The sequence below is a fragment of the Anabrus simplex genome, chromosome 1, assembly GCF_040414725.1.
Source record: "Anabrus simplex isolate iqAnaSimp1 chromosome 1, ASM4041472v1, whole genome shotgun sequence".
Classification (NCBI taxonomy): Eukaryota; Metazoa; Arthropoda; class Insecta; order Orthoptera; family Tettigoniidae; genus Anabrus; species Anabrus simplex.
The window spans coordinates 275,986,183-276,002,821 of record NC_090265.1 but is presented as its reverse complement, the minus strand read 5'-3'; the positions used below and the strand labels follow the sequence as shown (position 1 = coordinate 276,002,821).

Genomic DNA, 16,639 nt, shown 5'->3' with positions numbered 1-16,639 from the left:
GTCTAAATAATAATGATTTTTAACTTGTACCTTGAGCAGCGAATGAAGAACAACTGATTACAGAAGTCCACTCCAACTAAATCAAAAGTGAATTCTATTAGTCTGGTAAACCATTCAGAATGGTCATATCTGTATAGCGTAGTGATTCAATATGGATTTTTCAGGAGTGGTTATGCATTTGATCATCACATTTGATTTTGACAAAGTGAACTTTTGTGTTTAAGTGTAAGAATTCATTCCCCATTTGCTGCTCATGGTACAAGTTAAAAGTTTTCCACAACTTTGTGATCTGTGACAACGACCTATTTGTGAAATGAAACCTATATCTCCTTTAAATCATCATCCTATTCAGAGGTATTTGCTTTCTGCCCCACCCGAAGATTAATTTTCCATTGTTCTCCTGTTTTCTGTTAGCAGCTAATTTTTCTTCTACTGCTTTTCCCATACCTGTGGGATCGCGGGTGCGAACTGTGTCGCACATGGGGATTTGGCCCTGTTTTACGGACAGATGCCCTTCCTGATGCCAACCCTATATGGAGGGATGTAATCACTATTGTGTGTTTCTGTGGTGGTTGTTAGTGTAATGTGTTGTCTGAATATGAAGAGGAAAGTGTTGGAATAAACACAAACACCCAGTCTCAGGGTCAGAAGAATTAATCAGAGACGATTAAAATCCCCGACCCAGCTGGGAATCGAACCTGGGACCCTCTGAACCGAAGGCCTCAACACTGACCATTCAGCCAATGTGTCGGACTTCTGTTAGCAGCTAATATTACGCATAAAAACTAGACATTGAATAGTACTTCCAATGATATATCAATATTGTACGTTCCTGACCTGTAATAAAAAATTATTTGTTAAATTATTCTCCTCCAATTTTAAAATCACTGGAGAAATTGATAAAATTCTCAGGGGAGGGGGGATTCTTTGAAAATTGTTTAAAAGATGATTTTCTTATACACAAAATTTGGTACATTTCAAAATAAGAAAATACTCAGATCTTTCTGGATAAGCCAACATAGAAATAATGTCAAAATGATTACGTTACAAATGAAATGAAACTATACTTACTGGGTAAGTGGCTTGTGCTATGAAGTTAGCATCTCCAAACATATCTACATCTTGGATAACAAATCTCAGGAGAGCAAAGTAGGGATTGCAGACTTCAAATTCACATATTTCATTCCAGAAGGGATTGAAGCCATTGTCAGCTGCATGTAGAAGGGAAAGTTTTCATTAGAATAAACAATGTAGCAGGGATAACTAAGAGGAACTTTTAAGTCTTATATAAAGATGGGAGGATTAAGCAAAGGAACACAAAATAGGACGAACATTAAGGCAGGTCAGTGTGTGGAGAGGAAACCGCAGAAAGTGGTGAGAGAGGACAAACATGATAACACAAAGGACAAGGACAACCTTATTATCTTCATACACTGCCATCATAAGTAGATAGCTCTCTCCTTAACAATCACAGAACTTCTACATCCATCCATGATATTTGGCTAATATGGCTATGCTCTTATAAAATGACACCTTATGGAATATTTTTAATTGTTAAAGAAGTACCTGATCTAATTAAGACAGTCTATACAAAATAACTGTAAACCTTACTTCTTTTACGTTTACTGTCTTGTTTCAAAGTGTTTTTATGTTATGGTGTGAATTGGTTTCACTTATATAACTTTCATATTTTCCTGTGAAAGAATAATTATTAACCCTTGGACACTCACGCTAGACAGACGCAGCGTTACTCGTGTGGGCTACATATGTAGCTCAAACTGAAACTCAATCTGAATGACTCATACATGCTATTTTTAGGTTTCTTTGGTAATAATATCTTAAATAGTAGTATATATATTATAGGCCAAATTTGAAGACCATTTATAGGTTTTTATTTTGTTGGGAAGAGAAAATAGAAACCCTTGAAGAAAAATTTGATTCCACCGCACACTAAATGAAATCTACCATGGAAACATAAGTAAAAGAATTACAGCTTCTAAATGTATTTATATATACCCAAATACTTTCATTAGAGCATATATCCATGGTAAATAAATAAAAACAATATCAGGTTAAAAAACTGTCCTAGAGTTTCTGTGAGAATATTAAGGAATTTTAGCACTTTAAAAATATCTCCTCCAATTGTTTTTAGATTTTTGACTTTGTGACCTACACATTTTGACCGAAAACTCCATAAGCATGATCACACTTCACACTTCATCTTTACTGAGTCACTCTGTGCAAATGCATGTAGAATGATTTGGACACACATTTCTGTAGTACTTTCAGCAGCTCTTTCTTGTTGATTTATCCCTGCCTCGTCCACACAAAAAGCATCTTCCTACTTGGTTTTCTTGATTAGCTAAAGGACGAACAACAGGAATATCAGTTCCTAGAAGAAACTTGGCATGTTTTCAAAGAGAAACTGGAACTGATTTTACTTCTGATCTCTGAGATATTTGTGGCTTTATCAAGTCCCATGCGACTCCTTCAAGAAACAAATGCCTGCGTACTTTCTTATATTTATTATTGGCCGAGAAAAAACGCAAGGCATTTATGTCACTGATGTTCAACAAATCAAAAAGGATTATCATTGGCCAGCGTTTGGTGTTACGCGCAGTATCGTATTTAGCACACAACTGATCAACAGTATCTACTCCACCTTTTGTTGTGTTATAAAATGTTCCAATAACAGGTTTCTTCAAATCACCTGTGTCAGTATCAATACCACTGTCATGATGCATAGATGAAAGCAAGAAAACAGTCTTCTTTTCCTTTGGACAATAAGAAACTAGCGTCATAGGCCCATGAAATCCAAAGAGAGGGCTGTTTAGTTCTCTATTTTTATTAGGCCTAAACTCCTGCGGAATTTCATGCTTATTTTGCCTGATTGTTCCCATGTAAGTTAGTTTCTTCTGTTCGAGTAACTTCTGTGTCAGTGGTATAGATGTGAACCAACTGTCCCCTGTTAAGTTTCGGTTTGTTCCTTGTATAGGTTCAACCATTCTCATCACTACATCCTGTGAAGCATTAGACAGTTTTTAAGGACCTTCTGGTTGTGTCCCTATGTAAACCTCGAGATTTACGGTATAACCGGTTTTAGCACACACTAAAGCAAAAACCTTGATTCCGTACTCAGCAGGCTTCTTAGGCATGTACACTCTGATACTTTCCACGGAAAGCCAACAACTGCTCATCTATTGTACAGTATTCACTTGGTGCATAAAAAATGCTGGAAATTCTGCACAAAAAATTCAAATATTTCCCTAATAGGAGCTAATTTATCAATGCTTCTTCTATCTTGGCAGTCTCGAATGTTGTCAAACCTAAGACATTGCATTAGGAAGTGGAATCTATTCTCACTCATTGCTAGATAGCAAGCTTACACACCTGATCCTTTGGAGTTATCCCACACTTGCTTACTGTTCTTCCTGTTACTGCCTAGACACACACTTAGGTAGAGAATGCCTATCAAAAAATGTATTTTTGTAGTATTGGTAAATTTTGCATCACGATTATGTTCAAAATTGTCTCTTAATTCACCTATATAAATATTTGTCACTGTGGTTATCATTTGTATTATACTGCTATCTATAAAAAGTTCTAAACATTCAAGTTAAGTTTTCACAGTACGAGCAATTCCCTTTGAGCCAGGAAATTGCACGATAATATTATGAGCTCGTGTACGCACATTAGTACGTGGATGATCCCTTAGCAACTTGAAATTGTCCTTGGCAATGAACCATCTGGAATTGTTGCTGCTGGTACCTGCATCATCATTTGTCGCTGCACATTCCGGCGGTGTATCTTCCTTACTGCTTTCACCTTCTTCAGATTTGGTTTGGTATATTTCGTATGTAAGTATATCCTGTTCACTATCGTCACTGTCACCGCTAACAATACTATCACTACTTTCATCTAACCATTGACTGATTTTAAAGTCATCTACTTGGCTGCCTGTGCAGCAACGTTTCCTTTGTTCGATGATTGTCAGCACTGAAACAGCAATGATCATGTGGGCTACTATTGTAGACCAAGCCACTTCTAATCCGTCTGGCGCCTAAATGACGCACCTAGTCAAGCTGGAAACACACTCGCCAGTTAATTGCAACATTGACAGGCAGCTATGGAGAGTATCAATATTCATAGCAACAAATATACTCTGTACTACAACAAAATAAATGACTGGGTTACACCTGTAGCCCGTGCGAGTATCCGAGGGTTAATGCAAGTTAATCACGTATTTCTAAGGGGGGGAAGAGGATGATTAACCCAATGGCTTAGCTTCTTTCTTTCCACCTGGACAGCCAAAGTTTGTTTCTCAGTCAATTCTGGGTTGGTAATTTCGCCTGAAAAATCATGTAGTGTCAAGAAGGGCATCTGACCTTGAATCTTGAACCAAAACCCCAAAATCAACCAGGTGGCTTCAAAGACCCCAGAAATACCTGGAGTAATCTGGAGAAAGTTCTCTCTTTAACCATGTACCTCTAAATAAATACTGTAACACATTTAAGCAGCTTTTGAAGTAATTTACACAGTTTTACTTCTTTAATCACATAAACTAACTATTCATTATAATGACATCACAGACTATGGCCATATCTAGAGCTTGTAACAACTGTTATGTTAAAATATAACATTGTTCATTTTGTAATTTTTTGGACAGATGAACTGATGACATTTTTACAAAAGAAATTGGGTTTAACTGAAACAAGAAATATTTTGTGACTTATTCAAGAACTGCAATATGCATATATATTTAAAATAAAAAGTGGCAGAATACACAGGGGTTGTTTCATATAACAAGCGAACTTTTCAGATTTTAGACTAGTAATGCCACACCCCAGTAGCAATTTCTTTCATAACCTTTTCTGCTTATGGTTTGACTACTAGCCCACAGTTTCTAATGACCGGGTGAATTGGCCGTGCAGTTAGGGGCGCACAGCTGTGAGCTTCCATCCGGGAGATAGTGGGTTCGAACCCCACTGTCGGCAGCCCTGAAAGTGGTTTTTCATGGTTTCCCATTTTCACACCAGGCAAATGCTGGGGCTGTACCTTCATTAAGGCCATGGCCGCTTCCTTCCCACTCCTAGGCCTTTCCTATCCCATCATGACTATAAGACCTGTCTGTGTCAGTGCGACGTAAAACAAATAGCAAAAAAAAAGAAGTTTTTAATGTTTATTGTTACCTTTGCATGTCAGAGTGTCATGTGGTGTTGCTTCAATTTTACTGGGTATTGAAAACATTCATTGCTACAGTACTACAGAAATAACTGGTAAGCATAATTTCCTTATAAATCATGTTTTTGTAGCATCAGAAGGATTACTCTAGCTTTCCTAACTAGCTCACTTGAACTGAAAGTTACCAGGCGAGTTAGCTATGTGGTTAGGGGCGTGCAGCTGTGAGCTTGCATCTGGGAGATAGTGAGTTCAAACCCCACTGTTGGCAGCCCTGAAGATGTTTTCCTGTGCTTTCCCATTTTCACACCAGGTAAATTCTGAGGTTGTACCGGTACCTTAATTAAGGCCATGGCCACTTCCATCCCACTCCTAAGCCTTCCCTATCCCATTGTTGCCATAAGACTTATTTGTGTCAGTGCAATGTAAAAAAAAAACCACACTGAAAGTTACATAATTATTTTCAGAGAAAATGAATACACTGGACCAGAGTGCAGCTGAGTAGTTGTGGCACCCAAATGTGAGTGAACTGAGCTAGCTTAGGAAGAAGAAAAGAGTGGAAGTACACTGGAGTGTTGATAAGAGTATTCACCTTTATCTTTTTCAATCTTCGCTTTTCCTGCGTTTATTGAGCTTTCTTCTTATCGTAAACTCCCCACATCAAGTCTGAAAATCTGTCAAGATGATCCTCAATGAGTATTGAAGCCTACCCTCCCAATGAAACACAAAGTGAACTTGTTGGGGATGTAGAAGAACTAGGATAGTCAATCTATTTGAAGATGGCAGTGCATGAAGAAGATATCACCATTGTCCTTTTGTGTTTACTTTGTATTTCTCATATTTCTCCCTCCTTCCCACAATGACTAGTCATTTTGCTTATTCTATTGTGCATTCCTTTTGATATTCCCATCTTTATATATATATGACTGGATTTGCATTAATTCATTCCTTCCTGGCACTTATTTTTTTAAAAAAAAGGACTGTTCACAATATCATTTGAAAGTTCGTACTTTCAAAACTTTGTACATCCCTCACACATTGACATCCTTGTATAGTTATGTCAACACTGTGTATGCTTCATACTGTATTACTGAAATGTTTAAAATGATAAGAGTAGCCTAATATGTTTTACTATTTTTATATTTTCTTGACAGCAAGAAAAGTGACATAAGCAAAAATTTGTCGCAACATCTGTGAAATGTTTGATCTCAATGTTATGGGAGATGGTGAAGTTGAGAAGCTATTCAAGGATGGTCAGGAAAAAGTGCATGATGACCTACATCTCGGTTAGGCCATCAGCTTTAATCATCACCGTGTTCAAAAACGGAAACATGACTCAATGCAGCAACTATAGAGAAATATCACTACTTCATGTAGTCGAAAAAAGTTGAGCAAGAATACTACCTAACCATCTACTACCCCTCACTGAGGTGTCCCTACCAGAAACCCAGAATTGTTTTAGACTCAACTGAGGCATAATTATTGATATGGTGCTCACTGCTAGAAAAATCCAAGAAACATTTAAAGAACAAAATGTTTTACTGAACTACAACAGTGAAAGATATTGTTGTTTGGGTCATGAGTTCATAGACTGTTTTGATGCTACTCTTCAAGTCCCCCTAACCTATGTTAACCATTTCAATTTTAAATAATTACTACACAAGATACGTCTACTCTAGCCTGTTTGTCATATTCATGCCTTGGTCAACCCCTATTTTTTTTACTACTTACACTTCCCTCACAAACTAATTGAATAAGTCCTAATTGTTACCAGGTGCATTCTATTAACCTATCACTTCTGGTCAAATTTCACCAAATTATTGTTCTCTCACCAAATCAATTCAGTGTCTTAATTTGTGATCCAATCTACCCATCTTACTTTCAGCATTTTTCTATGAAACCACATCTGGAACACTTTCATTAGTTTCCTTTCTGCACTGAACATTGTCCATGTTTCACTTCCACACAATGCCACGCTCTACATAGAAGTCTCCAAAACATTGTTATAAAAATTATGTATAGGCCTAGTTATGTTTGATGTGTACAAGCTTGTTTCTTAAGAAAGGTCTTCCTTTTGTCAGTCCACATTTTACATCATCCTTCTTTTCGTCATAATTACTGTAATTATTCTAACTACCCAAGTAACAATATTCATCATCCTCCTTTAAGACTTCATTACATATCGCATAGAAATTAATATTCTGGCAGTAAGGCGAACACCAAAATAATTATATTTTGACCAAGCTGAGAACAGTATAAGACAATGGAAGCAAAACAGGAGCTCTGCGATAGAGGAGGAGTGGCATGCTGCAGAGACACTAGCTAAAATAAAAGATCCAACAATTTTTTTTACAAGTTGCTTTATGTCGCACCGACACAGATAGGTCTTATGGCAATGATGAGACAGGAAAGGGGTAGGAGTGCAAAGGAAGCAGCCATGGGCTTAATTAAGGTACAGCTCCAGCATTTCCATGGTGTAAAAATGGGAAGCCACAGAAAACCATCTTCAGGACTGCAGATGGTGGGATTCGAACCCACTGTCCCCCGAATACTGGATACTGGACGCATTTAAGCGACTACAGCTATTGAGATCGGTGATCCTACAATTAAGAAAAAGGAAAGGAAGTTTCTCAGGAAAATTCTAGGACCCCAGAAGGTGTCAGGGGGTTTTACATTCTACCTGAGATCCAATGGGGAACAGTATGAGAGAACAGACTAAATTACTACTACAATCAGAAAGAGGAGGCTAACTTTTAAACAGACACCTTAAGACGATGAAGGCAGAGATGGGCGTACAAAATACTCGTTCTTTAGGGAAAATGGAAAACCAGCCCCTTTGGCTTGAAAAAGTGCATGAATATCTAAAGGAAGGAGACATAAAGCCCAAAGAAAATCAAGGTAGAACCATCATCAAGAAGAAAATTGCAAGATTTTAGGGAGAATCCCACGAGATGTTTTGCTAAACTGTGAATAATAATAATAATAATAATAATAATAATAATAATAATAATAATAATAATAATAATAATAATAATAATAATAATAATAATAATAATAATAATAATAATAATAATAATAATAATAATAATAATAATAATAATAATAATGTGATTATTTCTGTTGTAAATATTTGTAGATATATGTACCTGTAGTTTCATAATCAAGAGGGTGATTCCTTGCTTAGGCCGAGTCAGCCCATTATGTTACTGGCACAAGCTGAGCCTTCCTAAATTGATACAAATAATAATAATACATGAATACTTACATACAGTTTTTGTAGTCAGTTTCAGTCCAGAGTCAAACTCGGCACCAACAACTTCTACCTCCACAAAAGGACTCACTGTTCCACGACCCCGTCCAGGACGATGTAAGTGCCTGGCACCAATTATCTGGATTGAAATTGTAAGTTGGTCAACACCCACCAAAGTGTTCTTGTCATAGGGATCAAAATCATCCCTAAACATGAAGTCCGGCCGTAACAAGTAACCACAATTTCCGTTCTCTCGAAATTTAGCTTGATTCAACTGCATGGCCTTATCTAAAAAAAATTAAAAATGTTTTCAGACTGCTGTTAATCACTTACCAGTAGCATGAGTTTCAGATATTCAAGTTAATTTAGATATTAATTACTACAACAAGACATTGGGTGATTTTGCATTATTTTATTTTAAAGTGTTTACCACTTTAACCCTTTACGTTTCTTGGGGACATATTCTTTCCACCGTGCAAGGATTATGTAGTTTCACGTGCTGAACACATGGAGTGCATAAATTGCCTCAGTCATATATTTACTTTTTGACCAGCAAGTCAGATGTTACCAGGCGGGAAATATATATCCCTCTGGTTGCTTGAACTACTTTGCAGATGGTGTCGTGTTGTAGTCAGTGAGTTTGAACCAATTTATTGAAAACCTTAGCCAAGAGGGAAGTCTGATTGGTAAGAATAGTTTTCTGTAACATATACACAACTAACATTATGCTGTAGTTTCGCACCTTGAATCAATGATTTACAGTTATATATGTTAATTGTCAAGTAAAGTTTTAGGCCATGTTTTTGTTTACAAATTTTGATGTTTCATAAATAAATTTGGGTGCCACAGATCACAAGTATCGGACTGTATATCAATGAATTACATATTTAGTTGTCTGTATATGCAATATTTTGTTGTTCTCTGTCTTGCTCAAGTTGTTATAACAACTTGAATTCATGTATGCAGATTTTTCACATCATTTTATCAGCATACACATATTGGTGTATGTTTGAAGGCTGTTAGGTATACTTTAGCATCTGGGTATATGATCTAATTTGTAGTATGATACCAATTAACGTGTTTACACGCTTATTTTGTAGATTACAATTTATTAACTTAACTGTTTTGTAGATTTCCCGTATGTATTGTCAAGGAATATGGAGAATGTTGTGAAGTGGCTGGAGGAGGAAATTCCAGATGAGCAGGCACGTGACTCAGATTTCGGAGGTGATAGTGATGCTGAAGTTAATTTGTCGAGATACGGCAGATTCTCTGCAATGGGTTCTCATATGGTTGATACCAATCATATATTCACGGACATAAAACAAGACCTTCAAATTCTCCAATTAAGTAAGAAAGGGAATCCATTGAATATTTTTGAAAACTTTTTTAAACATTGATCAAAAATGCAACCCGATTTATAATCTGAATTAAACATTGGAAGAAATCAATATACTTTTTGAGGAGATAATCATTAAATTCTTTATATGAAGGTGTGTACGTAATGCATTACCCCACACCTCTCCCCTCACATCAAACTCCTCACACCTCCCCTCCAAGTTAGTCCTCAACAGCCTTCGAGGACTGCACTCAGTTAGTTTCAAGTGATGTGAAGTGGACGGCACAGGACGGGCAAGGAGGTGAGCGACCAGATGGGCACACAGCTTACATTTCACATTGAATTTTTCATTAGTTCATTTATATTTCTTTCTGTTTTAGGCCCATATTGTCAATAACACAGCCAAATTCAACTTGCGTCATTCAACAGCTATTTTAACATGGCATTAATATTACACTATTTTATGTACATATTCAAGAACATGCACAACATGTTCACAATGTCAGGATAACTATATGATTAATTTAATTCACGTAGCCACTCATGTTGTATTACATTTGTGCAACTCCTTGCATTTTAACCCGTGCAATAACTGGACTTCATGGTTCACATCATGTTCATGTTTGTGTTATTTTAAGATTCACGATTGACAAGACGCTAATACGCTGCATCACAAGATTCATAGACTTTTTATTCACTAATTTTAATATGTCCTTACCATATTTCCAATGATTTTATATGTGACTGGAGATGTCAATGTATTAGTTGTTTTAAGATCTTTATATCTTGCCCTACTTTACTATTTGGCTGATGATGACACTTGTAATGTGTCGAAACTGGTCCCAATAAACAAGTTGTGACTTCTTTTTAGTTCGACTTACAACGAAGTATTGAAAGGTGGATCCTTCTAATATTGTACATCTTCTTATTTCTCTATTCAATACGGAACGATCATGAAGTTTTTAACTTTAAATGTATCACCAATACAGTTTAATGTAGTCTTATTAATAAAGACGATTACAGTATTGTAAAGGTGGAACATTTGTTGTTAAGATTTTCACAAGTTGATACTTTTTGACAATACGGCCTCAAATATGAAATTTATCACATGCAATATTAAACCAAAGCAAGTCCGTGAGAAGTAACTTGGTAAATTTAAATGTAGCTGCACAAATCTTGAAAGGTTTAACATGTAGGATACACAGCTCAGAATTAAATTATCCACAATGTCACACCAAAACTAATAGCAGAACAAGATTTCAAACAGGTTTACTGCTGATGATAATTTTACAAGTAATGGAACTATCTGCTAGAGATCAACACATTTCTAGACAGATGGAGATCCATTAGTTCATGTGATTTAACACTCAAAATTGTTGAACAAATTCCACTCAATAAACTTGAGTTCATGTTAGATATTTAACACCAGTGTTGACACTGCACTCCTGGTGGTTTATTAACAAACCACATAGTACGTGTCAAGTTCAATGAGCCCACACACCGTAATCCAGCACGACATATAACGATGCTTAAAAAAGTGTACTGGACAGGTGGATTGAGAGGCTTCATGGGGTTTCACCCCCTGGATTTGCATATTCATCAACAAAGTGCAGTATAACTCTCCATTCTTCTGATCTAAAAGCCTCCTAAGCCACTCCTACATTTTCTTTGTTCCACCGGAGAAGGGTTGCTATATGTCCTGAAAAATTCAGGATTTTCCTGAATTTGAATATCTGCCCTGATGTTCTGACTGAATTTTTAAAACTCCCTAAATGTACTGAATTTTAAAAATCAGAGCAAATTATTTAAAATTTTGCTCAAATGCTTTTGAAAGGGAATGGAATATTTTTTTGGTTGTTCAACCTGAAGCTGGGTCTGACGTCATTTCCAGACAATGTCATGATAACAGGCTTACCGGGCGAGTTGGCCGTGCGCGTAGAGGCGCGCGGCTGTGAGCTTGCATCCGGGAGATAGTAGGTTCGAATCCCACTATCGGCAGCCCTGAAAATGGTTTTCCGTGGTTTCCCATTTTCACACCAGGCAAATGCTGGGGCTGTACCTTAATTAAAGCCACGGCCGCTTCCTTCCAACTCCTAGGCCTTTCCTGTCCCATCGTCGCCATAAGACCTATCTGTGTCGGTGCGACGTTCAGCCCCTAGCAAAAAAAAATAAAAAATAACAGGCTTGACCTACACTAACGCTATCTACTTCTGCCTGGGACCAGCGTGTTTCCGCTTTGGTTACTATTGCTAAGCAGACATTTTCCATGGTGCTCGACGTAGTTTCGGCATATTATCTGTCTTCACTACTGGTCTATTTTATTTTATTTGCATGTTTCTGTAATATACCATTCACAGAAAGTACAGTAGTTATAAGGGTATAATTCATAACGGATCTTTTGGAAAAGTTGTGTTATGTCAAAAAAGAGACTTCCAAATTCAACGAAACATGGACAAAAGATTTTCCATCAGTTAAGCATGGAAGAAATGGACATGAAGCGTACTGTGACTTGTTCGAGTAATAAGTAAATGAAAATAATATTCTGTGGTGTAATAGAATACGTTAGATTAGATATTTACAAGATTTATTTCAATTTACGAGAACGTGAAGTTAGTTCTGACCAATAATGTTCACTGCAGTTAATCTGACCAACGTATTCACAATATGACCTATTTTTTAATTTTTACTTTTATTCTCGTTAGAAATTATGGTCTAACTTCAAATCGTGGTCTTTTAGGTTAAGTTAAAAGGTTAAATTAAGTTAGCTTACATTAAATTATATTAATTTATAAAGGATTAGAGGCATTTGCATTTTTCTGCGTGTACTTTATTATATGATATATAACATCAATAACAATTACATAATGCTACTATGGTTACCCGTACCACCTCAAGTGTACAAGTGCCGGATTAGATTAGATTATGTTAAATCTTTACTCAGTGTAGACAGCAGCAGGCCATGATTCTTCACCAAAATTATTTTGGTACTTGATCATTAAAAGCGAATTTAATGCAAGAAAAGCACAATTTTCTTTTTAAATTCTTTTTTTTGTTAGCCGCTTTTATGTCGCACCGACACAGAAAGGTCTTATGGCGACGATGGGACAGGAAAAGCCTAGGAATTGGAAGGAAACGACCGTGGCCTTAATTAAGGTACAGCCCCAGCATTTATCTGGTGTGAAAATGGAAAACCACGGAACACCATCTTCAGGGCTGCCGACAGTGGGATTTGAACCCACTACCTCCCGGACGCAAGCTGACAGCAGCGCGCTCCTAACTGCATGGCCAACTTGCCCGGTCATAATTTTGTTTCTTAACTATTGAATTTGTATTTTCAGAACATATGTCAACATGTCCCATAGAGGTAAAGGGGATGTCTCCAAGCATTCATTAACAGGGAAGCATAAGAAAGCTCTGTCTGCTGTTTCAAGAGCACCAGTACTTCAGGGATACTTCATTGAACAAACCAACGAAGCCAAGAATGTCGAAGCAGCTGAAGGTGCTTTCGCATATCACTCCCTTAAGCACTGTATGTCATTCAGTTCAGACACTTGTAGCTCTAAGATGTATAGCAAGGTATTCAATGACTCGAATATTGCATGTAAATTTTCAAGTGCGAAAACAAAAAACCTGAAGCAATTGTAAATAATGTTCTTCTTCCCCATACTTTAAATGATTTCAAGAATAATATAAAACCTGTGGATATTCTAAACATATGTACAAATGCTAGTAACAAAAGGTATCATAAAGTGTTTCCAGTAGTTATTCAGTATTTTGATAAGAATGTAGGTACACAGACTAAGCTTATTGAATTTGATGAACTAGAAAATGAAACTTCTGTTACTATTTCCAGTTACTTGTTGAAGATGGTAAACACATTTGATATTTCAAGAAAGGTACTTGCATTATGGGTTACAACACTAATGATGATGATGATGCTTGTTGTTTAAAGGGGCCTAACATCTAGGTCATCAGCCCCTAATGGTACGAAATGAGATGAAATGTAATGGCAATTTAAAAGTCCAAAATCATACACTGGCAAGAATTCAAAACATGATGATGGAAGAATGAGTGGATGGATATGAATTTAAAACAATCAGTGGATCCAACCCGCAATGCCCCACATTACATGTTATAATTCTCATATTTAGGTCCGTATTGAAATGAACAATGAAGTCAAATAAATATTAAAGTTTATTTATTCCACCTGTTCAATACATAAAAAAGATAATGAATTAAATAAAATTATAGCGACATGTTTCGCCCTTTAATGATGGGCATCTTCAGCCTTAATCTCAAACAAAGTTGATTAATCAGGTACCTGATTGTAATTAACTTACATATGAATGTGAAGGAAATGTTGGAAATGTGCAAAATGGTTGACAATAGTTATGAAATTCTTAATATCAGGCCTTAATAAATAGACTACACAAGAGACTACAGCCGTTCCTTCCTGCTAACATTTAACACAGCAACTTACCTTCAAGCACTCTTCTTCTCTCATGCTTCTAGAACACTACAGTTTTATCACTTCACATTTATTATAAATCCCACTTGAGGTGATTATTATAGTGACATTCAATCTGCTTAAGATCCAAAAGTTTCCTCTAGTGTATAAACTCACGACTACTTGTATTTTAAACTTCATTAAGGCCTCATTTCAAGAATTTCTTAACTACATTCAAGAAAGTGTATAATTTTACGAATATTTGTATTTTAGACTGCTACGCCAGCATAGTAGGTTTGTGGGACAACACTAATACTAACTTTGGTGGGCTAAGAAAAAGAGAAAGAAATCATGTTTTTAGTCATTTGAAGAAGGATTTGGAATTTGGTGACAATCTACTAGGAGTGGGATGCCCTGCCCATATTCTGCATAATACCCTACATGCTGGGACATATATTTTCAATACTGATATAGAGATACTTGTAATGAAATTGTTCAATCATTTTTCCATCTACACAGTTAGGGTAAATATCCTAAAAAAGTTCTGTGATTTTGTTAGTTTTTCTTATCAAGAACTACTAAACCATTCAAAGACAAGGTGGTTAAGCATCTTCCCTGCTGTGAAAAGAGTCCTGTCACTATTTGAACCTCTACAATCCTATTTTCTGTCAATTGAGAATTGTCCAATACAGTATGGTATATTTTTTTGGAAATCCTCTTGCCAAAGCCTACCTTCATTTTCTTCAATCCTTTTCTCCTACATTCCAAATATTCATTCTAAAGATAGAACAGGAATCTATACCGGTTATTGAAATTGTTCAAATATTAGAATCTGTGGCAGAAATCTCAAGCAAAGACATGAACAACATTTTGTTTCATTAAGCATTCAAGAAATCTTAAACAATCTGGATGATCACACAAAACCAGAGAATTTTCAGGAAGAAGCTGATGAATGTTATGAAACATGTGACAAATATTTCAAGAAGTGGTTGGGTTCATTCACTGACTTAACATGCTTTAAATGGATGGTTTTGGAAGATGTTCCAACATGGAAAGGGCAAATACAAGAGACTGTTAAACTTTTAATGAAATGGGGTGATGATTCTATGGCATTTAACTAAGCATTGTGTTTGATAAACTTTGTTAAAGAAAAATTGAATAATGATGAAAATGATTTTGTTAGCTAGTAATAAATGGGCTCACTTTATAAAGCAATGTAAATCCAGTGAGCAATATTCTGAACTGCTTAAATTGGCTCAGTTCTATTCCTGATTATCTGGCCATAATGCATGTGTGGAAATAATTTTCTTTAATGAATTCACAATGGACAGATGACAGAAATAGACTGAAAGTAGAATCTGTTAAATCAATATTATTGCTGCAATACAATTTTAAAGAAATATCTTGTCCGGAATTTCATGATTACATTAAGAAAAAGGATGAGTTCCTAAAAATTGTGTCAAGTTCAGAAAAGTATGATTGGTATCAGCATCAGGGCACTTCTGTGTCATAAATATCTTTAAGCAAAGCTAAATAAATGCTATTTTTAGTTTTCATTTACTCGTGTTATTGAGAAATGAGTAATTCCACATGAGTTGTCCTATCTGTCCCATCTGTTACTTAAAATTCTATGCAAACAACATTGAATATTATATCATTTTGGAGTGGTCTGTGAAGTAGGTATTTTACTTAAAATATGATTTATTATTCCTCTATGTAATTTTTAACATTAACATCATATAACATTGTGTCTTTTGGTAATGTATGGGACAGTTCACATGGAATTATTCAAATACACTCATTGGAACCATAGGCGCCAACTTTTGGTCTTGAGCATGGGGGCAAGGATGAGTATATCAAATATTTTTACGGAAGCAAAAACACAATTGCGTCCCTGTACCACTATATGTATGGGGGTAAAGTGCTCCCATGGAGTTGGCACCTATGGTTGGAACTTGTCGATGTTGGTGTACTGAATTTCATCCTGAACCTTATGGCAACCTTACACCAGAGTCCAATCCAGAGCAAGTCCAGTGTACGTTACTCTTGGATAACATGTATCCGTACTACCAATACACACCGGTCACCACTGCTACCATCACTACAACCATCTCTACCATTACCACCACCACCACCACCACCACCACCACCACCACCACCACCACCACCACCACCACCACCACCACCACCACTCAGCAAAGCCAATCAGCCACCTCCCAGGATCCCTGCTCCCTCTCAAACAGACCTCAAAATCGTCAAAAAATCAGTCTCACCCAACACTATTTCAGATGCCAATTCCCTCCGTCTCCTACCAGCCAAACATCCTATTGTCCGACTCGTTGGCTGAACGGTCAGCGTACTGGCCTTCGGTTCAGAGGGTCCCGGGTTCGATTCCCGGCCGGGTCGGGGATTTTAACCTTAATTG

At 36.6% G+C, this 16,639-nt stretch overlaps 1 protein-coding gene across 1 annotated transcript in view; it reads right to left on the bottom strand.

The window, feature by feature from the left end:
* Positions 1-16,639, bottom strand: part of LOC136863740 (1-phosphatidylinositol 4,5-bisphosphate phosphodiesterase gamma-1) — a 512,032-nt gene that overhangs the window by 62,315 nt on the left and 433,078 nt on the right. Inside the window, exons 20-21 of the mRNA XM_067140126.2 lie at positions 8,444-8,716; positions 1,072-1,211 (exon numbers count right to left, since the gene is read on the bottom strand). Of these exons, the coding sequence (XP_066996227.2) occupies positions 1,072-1,211; positions 8,444-8,716 (413 nt within the window). The remainder of the gene's footprint in view (positions 1-1,071; positions 1,212-8,443; positions 8,717-16,639) is intronic.